This window comes from Anabrus simplex, chromosome 1, assembly GCF_040414725.1.
Source record: "Anabrus simplex isolate iqAnaSimp1 chromosome 1, ASM4041472v1, whole genome shotgun sequence".
In the NCBI taxonomy this organism is placed as follows: domain Eukaryota; kingdom Metazoa; phylum Arthropoda; class Insecta; order Orthoptera; family Tettigoniidae; genus Anabrus; species Anabrus simplex.
Window position 1 is genome coordinate 491,162,898 of NC_090265.1, and position 15,652 is coordinate 491,178,549.

At 34.9% G+C, this 15,652-nt stretch overlaps 1 protein-coding gene across 1 annotated transcript in view; it reads left to right on the top strand.

The window, feature by feature from the left end:
* The window catches only part of MCU (mitochondrial calcium uniporter), a 431,816-nt gene extending 424,851 nt beyond the window's left edge, over positions 1-6,965 (top strand). Inside the window, exon 7 of the mRNA XM_067135316.2 lies at positions 1,878-6,965. Coding sequence (XP_066991417.2) covers positions 1,878-2,162 — 285 coding nt within the window. The 3' untranslated portion in view covers positions 2,163-6,965. The remainder of the gene's footprint in view (positions 1-1,877) is intronic.
* The last annotated feature ends 8,687 nt before the right edge of the window (positions 6,966-15,652 follow it).

The window sequence follows — 15,652 nt, forward strand, 5'->3', positions numbered from 1 at the left end:
CAGCAATGGAACGCTGTATAAGAAAACAGAAAGGATTTCTGACACAATTAGGGAAAGGAGAATTGACTTCTATGGCCACATCCTAAGAATGGACCCAAAAAAGGATAACTAAAAGAATCTTCGACTATTTCCGCAATAAGAAAACCAAGCAGAACTGGTTTAAGGAAACTGAGGACCTACGAGAGTTCCAAATTACAGAAGAGATGCTTGTTGATGGATCCACGAAGAAAATAACCAAAGATAAAATAAAGAGGTTTCAGGACAGGGTGAAGTCCGAACGACTATAGAGAATTTCTGAACAAGAGAGGAAGGCAAGATCTGAAAGGATGAAAAAGTACTCGAAGGACAGGAAAACATGTGTGACTAACCACTGATTAATCTATCATACCCTAAAGTGGGTGAAACGGACAAGAAGAAGAGAGGCCTCTTTGAGATATATTCATAATAAATAAATAAATAAATAAATAAATAAATAAATAAATAAATAAATAAATAAATAAATAAATAAATAAAATTACACTGTTCGTTACAGTTAAAAATACAATTTCTTTGATATTAGTAAATGGGGAATCTTGACTCAGTGTAGTTTTGAGTTCATGGTCGACTACTAGTAGCTATGAAACTGGAATTATAAATGTTCCTATTTAATCACCCAAAATACATCACCAAAATATAGAAAAGGAGGTAATACCAAAAGTGAAGCTTAAATTCATTAAACCCAAAATAGACACAACAGTACCACAAATAGTAAATATGCATAATGTTACAGGACATTACAGCCACATCACAGTACATTTGACAATAGCAGACACATCGGATACACGCCCATCCCATGACAGTTACTGGTGCAACTTCAACAACAATGCACAAAGGAAATAAGATAAACCCACTGATAAGGTAACAATTGGAGGTCATGGAAAATTATGTAACAGTGACAAAGAAAACTGATAACTCAAGCTTCGTAACTTTTTGGAATCATAAATATTCCAAGGGAGTACAAACTAGCCTACTCATGTGAAGTTTCCAGAAGACCTCATGAAGTTACTGTAAACTGGGCAGGAGTAAACCATTTACCTTTCAGATGGAGACTATCAATTTGCTAGCAGATTTAACTCAAGTTGATATTAAGAGCATAAAACAGTATGGTATTTGGTTCTTTTAAAGAAATATTATTTGAATTTATTCAAAGAGGTTTTTTCATTGATGAACATATGAAGACATAGAAATCTTTCATGTAATGTATAATGGTAATATACAGCTTAATATGTACCTAAAATTATCCTACAATGCTTTTTTAAAAAATAGGTGTTTTGTAATTTAAAAAAATAAATAAAGATAACTTTGGATAGCTTTTTCTCAGTTGTGAATGAATGACACTTGATACCTATTATATAGAAGTCAACCAATTGGTAGAACAATTCCCTGTCAAGGAAGAAGGTCTTGGTTTTTGATTTCAGGTCATGTTATGCCATTTTAACTCAGAACAATATCTTTATTGATTTTATGTAAGGTGGACTTTGAGGGCGGGGAGGGGCTTGATTAGCTACTGGCTTTATACCAGCTTGCCAAGGTTCAATTCCCGGTTGATTATGGGTTGCAATATTCACCTGAAAAGTCACATGGTGTCAGGAAGGGCTTCCTGCCTTAAACCTCCAGCTAAAGCCAAAGATAAGCTAAGTGGCTCTAGCAATTTTCTTTTTATAATGTAAGGTAGACTACATGACATAATAGCTTAAAACATTCATCATTGTTATTGTGAAAATTCAAGGTTCATTCAAAACACGAGGTAATGAACAAGAAAGTGCATTTTATCATCTGTTTACTGTTTTATGTGTCAAGGAATGTAACAAATTTCAATGTTAACATACTGTTTTCAGGAATACCTGTTACCTGATGTACGTGATCGTCAACACCTGCTGACATTACACAAGCGAGCACGTAAAGTGGGCCTGGATTTGCATCGCTATAACAGCCTCAAGGACAAAGTGTCACAAATTGAAGCTGATTTGCAAAGGTTACGAGATCCCTTACAGCTTCATCTGCCTCCTCGTTATATAGAAAAGGCCATCCCTGAATCTCCCAAATCACCTCTCGAACGTGCCCAAGAACAGATACGATACTTACTTCACAAGAAGAAACCTTCCCATTCATCATCATCCTAATAGTCATCACTGTGATTTCTGATTTCTACTGCTGTCATACAAGGTATATCTCCAGCCTAAACTTTGGTTTTGCAGAAAAAAGGGTGCTAGGTATGTAGCTAATGCAGCTTCATCAAGAGTGACTGACCATTTGTTGGAACAAACAAGGACAAACTGGAAAGAAATGTACTCAGTAGCAAGCATATTGAGGTACATGGTGTTCATCTTATAAAAAGAAACTGTTCAGATTGGTCAGCTTGACTTACATTAATATTATGAAATTTGTAGATTTTAATCTCTGTAAATGCCACCAACACAATCACAAACTAGACTTTACAATTTGTACATAATGAAGACTCAAGGTCTTAAAGTCTCATCCCCTGTGGTTGAATTCAAGCCATATTGTGGTCTCATGTTTAGTACAGTTTCACATGTTAATATGAGTAAATAAATACATAAAAATATATAAAAATGGGCTACCAGAAAGCCACCTTCCCGAATCTCTAGTATGTACTGTATGAAATTGGGTTCCTACATACCTTATGAAAAAAAAAATTAAATAGAAAATCTAAAAAATATAGAAATGCGTGTTATATGAAAGAAACTGTGCTCAAACAAATATTCTACACCAAAAGTAAAATTTAAAATATAAAGATACTTAAGTAGCTATTAAAGAATAGTGTACCAATGTATATACCTCCTTAGCTGGGCGTTTGCTGTCCCTGACTGAGGAATAAAGTGAGTCCATTATCCAGGTGTTCCAACCCTCATCATTTAGACAACCTGGAGAACAAGTTCAACATGTTAGGAAATACACGGACTTTGTACTTATATATATTATATATACTCAGATATTTGTATTTCTCCATAAGTGATAAAGTGAGTTGCTGTATATTAGAAAGGAGTGAAAGTATTACCATTGTAATTTTGCTAACAATTAAGAGCCAGCACAACCTCTGCCACAGGTCCAGGTACTGCCTTTGTACCCAAGAATGTTTGTAAGAGCTTTCATTGCCTAATATGTTATATTAATAAGTAAGTAAGTAAGTAAGTAAGTAAGTAAGTAAGTAAGTAAGTAAGTAAGAAAGAAAGTAAGTTGAGGGGACTTTAAAAATATTGTTGGCACATGTTGCTTCTCCATGCTCATATCGCTTGCACAGTGTATAACAAAGTTAATAATTTTACTAATATTTTCATGCCATGCACCGTGTGCTTGAGTAAAGTGCACCAGGGAAGTATCTCCACAGCAGCCCCATGCTGGAGAGAATCCTAATAACAGCATTTATGTTGATAGCACAAACTCACACTTGTAACAAAACAAAATTTATTCTTTGGTTGTTATGGTGTTTCTCTTATTACATTGGGACTGTCTGATGACCAAATCCGAGAACTTTGAGAGTTTACTTAGCCAGACAAGTGAAACCATGCCTTGTTTATAAAGAAAGTTCTTGTCGACTACAAACCTGCAGAACCATTCACAAAACAGCACTCTCATTGCATGCAAGTTTGTATTAATTCATGAACCATTGTAATTTTATAGGAGTAAAACGGAAGTTCTTTTCTTACAGCATTTTTTGCTGTCCACTTAAAGATTTCAGACTTGTGTGCTAACTTGTTTGTTGATTTTGTAGGACTCCGCAACATTATACCAGAGACATGATCAAATGTTTTGTCCATTAAAATCTTAAGACCTACCTCTTCTTGGAACATCATGAACTGAACCCGTCACACAAAATTCATGTATCAAATCACATACGGTATCACAGTTTGGCCACCTGGAATTAAGAAAATGCTTACAAAAATGTAGTTTCACATTTTCCGTTAACTAATCACCTTTGCGAAAAACACTTTCCTCTAAAAACAATTTCTCTTCAGTAGCGAAAATTATCACTAGTATTCTGTTGCACTGTCCCCAGTATTTTGTTTAAACACATGCACACTTCACTGTTCACCAAACCTGTTCACTAATCTTTCAGAGACTATCTATCCTTCACATGCTGTTTGCTGTTGCCATTCAAGACTGTGCCAGTGACAGCCTGTCTGTTGGTCCTGTTGCCAACTTTATGCTTTATTTAATAGCAGCTAACTGTGGATAAAATTCCCTGGTGCACTGTACTTATATAGGGTTTTCTGACTGGTTATAGTGACATTGTGTATTATTTTAACATTTAGTAACTATGCACATTGTATAATTTCTGATTCTCTAGCCAGACAAAGAAACAGTGAAATAACAAATAATTATTTCTTAATAGTTAAAGCTGTTTAATTAAGTGAAGCACCTAGGCTGAGATGCTTCCTGTAATTTGTTTGTTGAAATGCATAAAACACTCCTGTATCCTTAATCTTTTAAGCTGTCTCTGCTATTTGTCTGTTTGTATCGCTGGGTCTTTATGATGACCTCAAATGCTAAATTATGCTGCCTCAGCACCTATTTGAATCTAAATCACTTCTGGCCTCTATCCATCCTATAAGACTCTATAAATTCTCTACAATCGCTGCACAAACAATATAAAGTACGCACAAGGCCTGCTAAGCATATATCTTCACTCAGATATCCAAATTGTCCTTTCTTTAAAATCAATTTGTAGATTAACTTTGAGAAGAAAGCTTCAATGAAAGGTAGTAAAAGACACTTGATACTTACAGTATTTTAAATTTGGGATATAGTAAAATAATTTTTAAACATCATCAGAGAGGAAAGAAACTTAAGGTATGAATCAGTTCTTATGAGCTGCCTCTGTACCTATACTAGAATTTCTCTCTAAACATTTTTCTATATCTTGAGGAATGTATTCTTCTTTCATGATCTTCCTACCAATTCTTCCTATTCTATTCCCTTTATAATCCTGTTTGTGATAATTCTTAGTTCAGCAAGAAAAGTACATGGCCTACAATGCATGAACCATGTTTTCGATCTTGAATTCTTTCTCAATGAAGAGAGGTTAACATAAGAATTTCTAAATTGAATAATAAACGTAGTGTCTTCCATACTAAAGAGTGTATCTTTAATTTTGTCAAGACATGGAAGTTATCCTTACATTTTAATGTGACATACTCACCCTAGATAACAAATTATTTGTGAAGAGATGGCAGTCTTTCACATCAGAGCTGAAATACTCATATTTACAGAACATTTTTTTAACACTTACTATCCCTGACAGAATAATGTTCAAGATTGTAATGACTACCAGTATGTCAAAAGTTAATGCATATGCAGCCATTTTTCCACAGAAGCAAACAATCTTGAAAAATATGTATGTAAAATGATTGAAAAACTGGAACATGAAGTTTCATACATTATCAAACAGTTAGACCTAGCATCTATTATGTATAAACATACAAATGATTCATTTCACTACATTGGCTTTTCTTTCTCCATCAGTCCGCCTAAAATGATAAACTTGTATATGAAAGTTACAGTATGTTAACCATGAAAAATATAATCACCAACTGACAGAAGACTAGTCTGTTTATTTTTCAAGGAATCATATTTGACTCTTACTAAATCAATGTGCAGTGTAATACTACATTTATCAGACATGTAGACTGGCATAATTGAATGCTATAATACACTGTAAGGTTTTGGCAATATGTAAGCTGATCAAATCTTCATTTATTGGTGAGATCTCTTTGGTATTCTGTGTAGGTAAATCTTTTGTGAATTGATTTTGCTATACTATGTATTGTGATTCTAACCGTATTTGGACATATTTAGGCTTATTCTGTAAAATGTAAGATGTTTTCTCTCTGAAGACAATTTATTTTGAAGGTAATAATTTAGTGATATTTAGTTTAAATTTCAAAAGGAAGCTAGGTCAACATTCATAATATATTTCCCATTGTTCATGTTTCATACGAACCTGTTCCTAATATGGCTTTTATATATAAAATACCAACCTGTGACTCAGTTAGATTTCATTTAGGTCTTGGAAAAATTTGCTTATAGCTCTCCAATTGTAGGAAAGTATATATAGTTCTACTACATGTTTTAAATTTAATGTACATCATCATCATCATCATCATCATCATCATCATCATCATTTTCCCTTTTCCAGCTCTAACGAGGTTGGGATGTTAATGGCACTTTTCTATCTACCCCTGTATTCCCCTATCCAACCACCATTGTTGCTCCTCATCTGTGTTCCGGTCCAGGTTTCTTCTTCTTACACTGTACCTGATTGAGTCCAGCCACCTTAGTCTGGGTCTACCCCTTGTTCTCCTTCCTTCAGTTTTAGCTTCCATCATCTGCTTCAGTATCCTTCCCTCATCTAGCCTCTCACCTTATCCAAACCTTCTCAGTTTATGTCTCTTCATTCTGTTGGGAAGCTTTTCCACTCTGATTTCCTTCTTGACATCCTCATTTCTTAATGTATCCTTCCTTGTCTTTCTTATCATACTTCTAAAAGTTTCATCTCACTAGCTTGGATTTTATTCTCCTGTCTTTTCTTCAGTGTCCAGGTCTCTGTTGCACCAGTAAGGTAAAATGCAGAGGTGTGATGTCTAAGTTGCTGGTATTGCCACCTGCAATGTACATATAATTAGTCTAAATTTATCCCATAGCACATGTCAGAAAAGGTATGGTTGTCACTAGTGCAGAAGAATTGAACTGATGCATGGTACGCACACAAAACAACTCAAATGCTTCCAGTTTCCGCCACATGTTGCCTGCTTCAACGGTGAACTTGCCCTGGATGGGTGTCGGTGACCTTCAGTGCCATTATGAGAGTGTGTTGTGCATTACTATTTGCTGGTTAAACATAAAGGCAAACAGTGTTTTACTTCCTTCACCTACATTCCCCAAGCATGGTTTCTAAATTGACTGGTAAAGTAAAAGTAAACTCGTGTCCCCATCCTGAGGTGGTGCAGCTCTTTTTAGGCACACCCCCATTGGAGGTGAGCTGCATGTACCATTTCAACCACATACCAGCCCTCCTGCCATTCTTAAATTTCTGGCAGTACCGGGAATCGAACCCGAGCCCCCGAGGACGGCAGCTAATAACACTAACCGTTACGCTACGGAGGCGGACAATTGACTGGTGAAGTATCCTCCTATGATTGTGACTCCCTTATATAGAGAACATTTTATGCCATTCATTAGGATTATGTACATTTAGTGAGATAATTAATATTAGTCTGAATGGAAGACTAACTCCTGAATTAAAAGACTTGAAGAATAAATCACATGGAAGTTTCAAAAGACATAGTAATGTACCATGGTATACAGAATCACCATGGCTGTGCAGTAATGAAAAATTATCAAGAATCTTCAAATACAGTAGCCTACTTTCACGTAATTTTTTCCACATTTATTATTACTATCCTTTGTGCATTCTGTACATTGGAAAAAGAGAAATTTCCCCAGACAACATTAATAGATTGTTCAAAAGAACTTGATCCTCTCCTTAACTGGAGTTTCAAACCCAGGAAATTCTTAGTAAAATCAAGACTAGATATCTACTCCATGAAAAGGGCAGTGTCAAAAGTGTCTGTGTGCGGACACTATAGCACTTTCTATTGTGACTGCTGATTATGTGTAGGGCTGAGGAAGAACATATGGCACATACAATGACTAAGACTGTAACTATGCTACAATTTCTCTCATAAAATGAGGACATATCTCCTCCTTGGGTCCGAGGGAAAAACCAACCCTGGACAGCAAATGGATTAAGAAAGAAAGAAAGAAAGAAAGAAAGAAAGAAAGAAAGAAAGAAAGAAAGTAAATGATGGCTACAGAATTCTGCTAACCATACAGTTTTGAAATATATTTTAATGGTGACTTTCCTAATAATAATAATAATAATAATAATAATAATAATAATAATAATAATAATAATAATAATAATAATAATAATAATAATATATAACACTGACTTTCCCCAAGCTTCAGCCTAGTGAAAGTAAAAAAAAAAACAGACCCACAGTAATACACTTCAGTTCAATACAATGAATAATAATAATAATAATAATAATAATAATAATAATAATAATAATAATAATAATAATAATAATAATAATAATAATAATAATAATGATGATGATGATGATGATGTTTGATTTAACGTCCCACTAACTACTTTTACAGTTTTTGGTGACACTGAGGTGCCAGAATTTAGTCCCACAGGAGTTCTTTTACGTGCCAGTAAATCTATCGACATGAGGCTGACATATTTGAGCACCTTCAAATACCACCGGACTGAGTCAGGACTGAATCTGCAAAGGCCAGTGCCTCAGCCATCTGAACCACTCAGACTTGATATTTCAGTTGATACAGTATCATCTTGAACGTGCACAAGTATCCATTCAAGAAGTGTATTACTGTGGGTCTGTTTTGTAGTTTGTAATAAGCTGCCAGCAATGAAGCCTTAGCAAACAATAACTTCTCCTGGGCGAGTTGGCCGTGCGGTTAGGAGCGCGTGGCTGTGGTCTTGCATCCGGGAGATAGTGGGTTCAAATCCCACTGTCAGCAGCCCTGAAGATGATTTTCCGTGGTTTCCCATTTTCACACCAGGGAAATGCTGGGGCTGTACCTTAATTAAGGCCACGGCCGCTTCCTTCCCACTCCTAGGCCTTTCCTATCCCATCGTCACCATAAGACCTATCTGTGTCGGTGTGACATAAAGCCACTAGCAAAGAAAAAACAAACAATAATTTCTAGAATAAATCTACAGAAATAAGTCATAGGACTTGAAGGCTGATCTTGACCCTTGAAGTGTGTTGCTTTTACCATTGAAGTAAGGCTGAAACCATATTAGCTGTTAGATCCATTTGGCAGGATATTTAAATTTTGTATGCTTGTTTGAAGGAGAAGTTCAATGATTTTTATAATAGTCATTAACATCTTAAGTTAAAGCATAGGGCTGCCACTGGTCTGCTAAATCTTGCTCGAATCCTACAAGTTGAGCCTTACTGGAATAACTTTTCTGGAACTCTGACTGCCTTTTATCAAACCAGATGGTAATTTTGCAAACATGGCTAATATAATCAGAAAGAATACTTTCCTAGAGCTTACTTGCAGTACATGTCAAGCTGACTGGCCTGTAATTATCTGCTTTACGTTTGACACTACCGGTATAGCAACTCTCCAATCATTTGGTATAGTTTCTTCATGCAAACAGTAATCACATACACACTTCAGATACAGCACTATATCCCAACCCATTGCCTTTAACATATCTGAAGAAATTTTATCAATCCCAGCTGCTTTTCTGACTTTCAGCTTTTGTACCAATAACCATACGAGAAGTCAAATCTATTCCCAATGGATAGTTTGTCTATGCATAGTTATGAAGCTTTGCAGATGGTTTTATTTCTTCTGCATTGTTTTGTCTCAAGGAAGGGAATGAAAGAACCTATCAGGAACATGTAAAACCAAGGATATGTTAGATATCACATGTCTGGCACTGAATAAAATTTCATATTTTGTTCTTTGTCTTTCCATCTTTGTACGATACAACATCTTCAAGATTTGTGGCAACCCAATCATACTAATGCACCTTATGGCATGTTGAATTCTCTTGCATGTTGATTATTACTGCAAGCAAATGTGTGACATAATCAGTAACAGCGCACAGGCTTCGCTCCTATGGGTCACAGTTTCTCATGGTCTGACCCTCACCCTCACCACAAATCTATCGGTTGCTGTCCAATACTATCTTTCTTTGAATAATTATATTAAATTCTTTCATTATTTGAAAAAGTGCTGGGCATACAGTAGGTATATAGGTACCGGTATGCATCTATTTTGTGTTGATACATGGAAGTTAAGTCACTCTGTACTGTTACATATGATGAAACTGAATCTGTACCAATATAAACACCACCATTAAATGTAACATGTTCAGCAAAGTCTACAAGTAGTGTTAATAAACAAGATGTTAATATATGTTATATATGTTTATGAAAATGTTTAACAAAATGCCATTAACATCTCATCTAGCTATAGGAAGAATGGAAGAAAAATCTATAGACAAATTATTTTAACCACTCAAGTGAATAAAGTGGATGAAGCAGGAAAGTGCATCAAGCTAAAATTTTATGAAAGTGAGTTGAATTATCAAAATTTTACAACTATCCTGTGTTTTCATTAATGTTTCTCATTACTCTTAACTGATCAGATACTTCCATTGATGATTCATTGCAGAATTTGGTTTTTGTAGAATGTTTTTTAGGTTATCTGATATTTGAATCCTAGTCAATGTATATGAGATTTTTCAAAATAGGAATATGTTGTCCTGAGGTTTAAATTTTGTGTTAATGTACAGTCTCATGACAGAGGCTTAATGTTGTTTAACAAGCATAAATGTTTTTGTTTATTTGACATGGTCCAAATACCTATATAAAGAACTAGATTTTTTCATACGAAGCATTTTCTGTATTTTTAGTTGCATGTCGATTGATTTAGAAATAGCCATGTACTCTTTTTCTTTGCTACCCTAACTATATTTTGAATAGGAAATAATTATACGTACATAAAAGGGCAAAAGATCTTCTTAGATCGACACCCTGAATAAATAACATTAAAAAAAATTACATAAATATGTTGAGGCAAAATCATTCTTCTTTCTTGTTTTTAACCCTCAACCACACGCTCCAGAACTTAGGACGCAGACACACGCTTGGGGTGCTTTCCACCCCACATATCATTGTATTTTGAAATTTGAATTACTGTATTAATTGGAGATTTTGAGATAGATTATCTAAGAATGACTCTTTCAGTGGGGATCCAGCTGAAAAGGTACAATTGCGGGGAGAGCACAGAAAAGTTATTTGTACATTTTACAAGGAAATAAAATGGCCTGGGGTGGATTCCACCCCATACTTGTGTGTTAAAGGGTTAATTAAAAAACTGAACACATGCACTCTGCCATGTGTAGGCCTACCTAAACTTTGAAGTTAACTGATGTTAATGAAATTTTGTTGACAAATGCAATATTTGTATTAATCTAAATCCACAAACAGTAATTCTTAGAGTTGGGGTTAGAGATTCACTTCTCTTAATGACTTTTTTACTTAAGGCACAAAAGTTGATTGAATTAGAACTCCCTTGGAACTTGAATCCTTGATTATCTGGTTGAGTGTATTCACAGATTTCACTAAGGTAGTCCCTGAAAGAGGTACATATTTCTAACTCTTTAATGCTGATTATTTGTGGAGGAGAGCCCTTTTGGACAAGAACCAAATGCTGTGATTGCACCCTGCCAGACTGTTAGTAGATGACTTGAAATTAGGAAAATCAGGTTTGAATACCAAGGGCAATCACATTTTGAACTGTTAAAGTTTAATAAGGTTTATTAACAATGTTAATTACAAAAATACAAAAGTATGTTTATGTGAGTTCACATAAGGTACATTTACTCAAATGAAAAATAAATGCTGCTGGTTCATAGACGCTTTCCTGCCTTATTGGTTGTCTCCTGTATTTGTATGCATAAAAAAAAAGTAAAGTTTATATTTTCAAAAAATATTAAATCAGTGTTATCTTACCAATATTGAAGTGTTGTGCTATAAAACATTTTTATTATCTTGTACTGTACAGTATTTAATTGTGTCCTTTGATATTATCTCTACCTAAGTCTGCATATTATTTTTAAATTATTTTCTTGTGGCTTTAAGGTTTTCTATTACAAAATAAACTGTGATGTGACATTAACTTGCTGTAATGTTAGCAACTGTGAATTGTTATTTATTTGAATTCTTAGAGTTTTACATTCAAGAAACTCTTCATCATACATATGATTTAGTAACAGAAACACAGAATAATGTGGAGGAATTTATAAAAGAAAGTAAAATATTTATGAGTACAACAGAAGCACAATATACTACAAATTCAATTATAATGCAAAGAAAATTATAATCCTTGAAAAAACAAGTTGTTATTAGTTACATTCTCATGACAACAATTCTGCATTTCCTTCATCTTTTAAATTAGTCTACCTGACCTCTAGGATTTTGGACTTGGTACAAAATTACTTACTATCTGAAAAAAAATTACTGTGAGGGTAAAACACACCTAACACTCCCAGGAGAATGGTGAAATATACAAATAATCAAACACGACTGACAGTAATGCCAAATCCATAGTTTTCAAGGTCATTGAGTTAAACTGTGATATTCTGGATGCCGGTTAAGTCATACTTCAGCCGCAGTCGGAATCGAGGTTGAGAAGGGGTGAAAATGAATATAAAAATAACTGAGATTATGGATGTATGTAGATATATTCCGCTATACCTCTTAACGAAACTTGGTTCACACATGATTTACTATCTAGAAACAAATTCTGTAGGGGTTAGACACTCCTAGCATCCCTACAGGAGGGAATTAAATGTAAAAATAATTGAAAACGATGTATATTAGTGTCAAATCCATAGTTATCAGGGTAGCTGAGATGAGTAGTGACACTCCAATTACCATTGAAGTCAAAGTTCAGTCCCCATAGGCATAGGGGTTGAGAAAAAAAAAAAAGAATGTCCAGAATGGCCAAAATTATGAATGTATGTGTGTATGTTGCAGCATAGCTCTCAACCTAACTTGGAACACATTTGACTGACTACCTAGCACCCTTAGGGGAGGGGATGACATGTAAGAATAATCAAATAATCAAAAACAATCAATATTATTTTCAAACCCATAGTTTCCAGGGTCACCGTGATGAACAGCAACATTCTGGATGTCATCTAAGTCCGAGTACAATCCCATCGGCAAGGGGGGTAAGAAGTGATGAGAAAGAAAACACCCAAAATGATTAAGATTATGGATATATGATTGTATGTATGTTCCAGCATAACTCTCAACCAAACTTGATACACATGAATTACTATCTGGAGAAAAAATGCTATGGAGGTGAGACATTCTCACCCCTGCTAGGGGTGGGGAATGGGAAGGAATACCATTGTTTTACCGTTGGATTTCCATATTTGGTGAAGATGTCACCAAGTTTCCCCCATTAAGTGATTACTTAAGACTTTGGCTCAATATAAAACGAGAATTTCTTTCACAACCATGATAATACAACACACAGTATATTTTTTAAAGCCTCAGATACAAACACTTGAAATCATTGAAATCATTCAAGATACAATAGTTTACAAACTGTTTGCGCTGTGATTTGTGAGTTCCAGAATGTCATAGATTTCAAGTTTTCCACTTTGTGTGGTTGGATTAATTATATGCCATATTTTGTCATCTGCATACTAGATTTCATCCTTGATATCCAGCCACTTCTCAGTGCTCTCCATTGCACTGACAACTGCACGTTGCTTATATACTTTTTTTGTGATTCCTGGATAGTACTTGCCTTCAAATATTATGATTATGTGTGTTCCAACAGTCTTATATTCGGAATGGAAGGTATGATTTTCACGAGTAGGAAGTTTTTCATAGTCAGAATTAGATTCTTCTTCATTCATTGAACTGTCTTTTGATTCAGTGCAGATATCATCATTTTTACGTGAATCCTCAGTTCAGGTGTCTTTACAGTTCTTTGAGCATCAGTTCTCATTGGTGCCAAAATACGTCTAGAAATCCCATCTGCAATGTCGAAATATGAAGCTGTCATACCTCTTCCAGGTGGCACATCTATGCGTCTCCCCTTTCTTCGGCCATTAGTTGTTACCTCACCTATTCTGTGATTCAGGTGCTCAGTGAAACTTACTTACAGCTTGTTTCACAGCATCGCCTACATCCATTGCCCTATTGTACAGGTGCTTTAGCACTTCTTCCCGGTTCAGAGAGCAAATGCCGCATTTCCTGAATCCAGAACGTAGATTATTTGGACGATTTTTATCTAGTTCTCAATTAGATCTTAACAAGAAATGGACGTTCTTGCTTTGGTATAGTGAACCATCGTTTTCCGACTGCAGATTATTAAAAACAGGCAATTTTAGAACATCAGGGTTACTTTGTGAGAGAGCCAATGTTGTCACAAAGTTACCCCTTAAAGTTCTAGTTTTTATTTTATTTTAACATAAATAACTGAAAGAAAGCTCAAAGTGATGTGCTTGTTTATCAAAAAGCATGAAATTAAGATTTCCACTAAACTTGATGTGTGTACCTCATTAACGTTTTATGCCGTCAACAAAAGTTTCCCGCTATCCACAAAACAACATGCTCGGTACAATACAGCAAGATGCTCTCTGTTGCCAACAATTCAACGCTTAAGAAGTTGTCATTGAACGCACAGGTAGCAGCGTTATTGAGGAGTGAAAACATATGCCATTCATTGTCAGACGATTGCTGCATATTCCATGAAATATGAAAAAATATTTGGCGTACACTTGTCACAAAGTAACCCATGCAGTCACAAAGTAACCCCAGTTTACAGCATTAGGTTTTCCAGCTGTGCCATTGCTTCCACACAAGTTATTTGTATTGCTGGAATGCCACTTTCATTTTCCAATTAACTATCACTGTTATCAGGTTGCAATAATTTTGTCATCCAGCATCATACCACTGTGATTTTGTGTCCAGGCATTTAAGTCACTATCATCTACATCTGAGCAATCAGAAATGTTTCATTAAATAAAGGAAAAATATGCCTTAACTCTGTAAGGGACAGACCCAGACTGAACTTAGAAGTTAATGGTAGCCTGAAGTGTGGGTTTGGTCATCTCTATGTTACCTGCAGTGACAGCATAACAATGCAACAGCTCCATACATTTTATTCAAAGGATGTGGTTATCTTCACATCAAAAAAAGAAAAGAACCAGTGTGGATAAACCAGAAATCCATATTTATGAATTCTGGATAAACAAGGTTCTTGTGTATTTTGGATTATCTGGATTGTATTATTACTTTTCCATTTATGTCATTTCTTAGTTAAATTGAAATGCTTAAAACTATTTAACAAAGAATGAAGATATTGTTTACTAGGCTCTTTTTTTTTTTAAAATCTCCTTGTTTGGCCCAATGGCTATTAGGTACACTATATAGTAATAGTCCAAGTGTTGGGCTGAGTGTCTCAGTCGGTTGAGACGCTGACCTTCTGATCTCAACTTTGCAGGTCTGATCGTGGCTCAGCCTCAGGAATTGCTCATGAAGTTAAGCATTTACGCACTTAAAAATAATAGTGTCTCTAAGTAGAAAAATGAAAAGGGGAATGTAAAAAAAAAAAAAAAAATGAAAGCCAGTCTGTCCATAGGAAACTAATTAGATGAGTCCAAAAGCAAACAAAGATTATATGGAGAAATGAAAGAGGAGGCACAATACAAGTAAGTGAAACCAATATCAAAGTTACCAAATGCGTTTAATGGTCTTATCTTTCTTAAGAATATGTAATATGAGATAATGGTTCATTCTTCAGCTTGTTATATAGACAAGTTCTTCAAATGAGAGCAACTGAACTATTATGACATTATTATTTTGTATCATTTTAAACTGCTCTATAAAGCTGCATATTGAATGATGCACAATTTTTTACCCATAGAAAGAATCTGAAATAGGAAAATTTCTTTTCAATTAAACATTTGTCACACCATTTCTGATTGCTCAGTTTTAAACTGTGCAATATCCTTGGT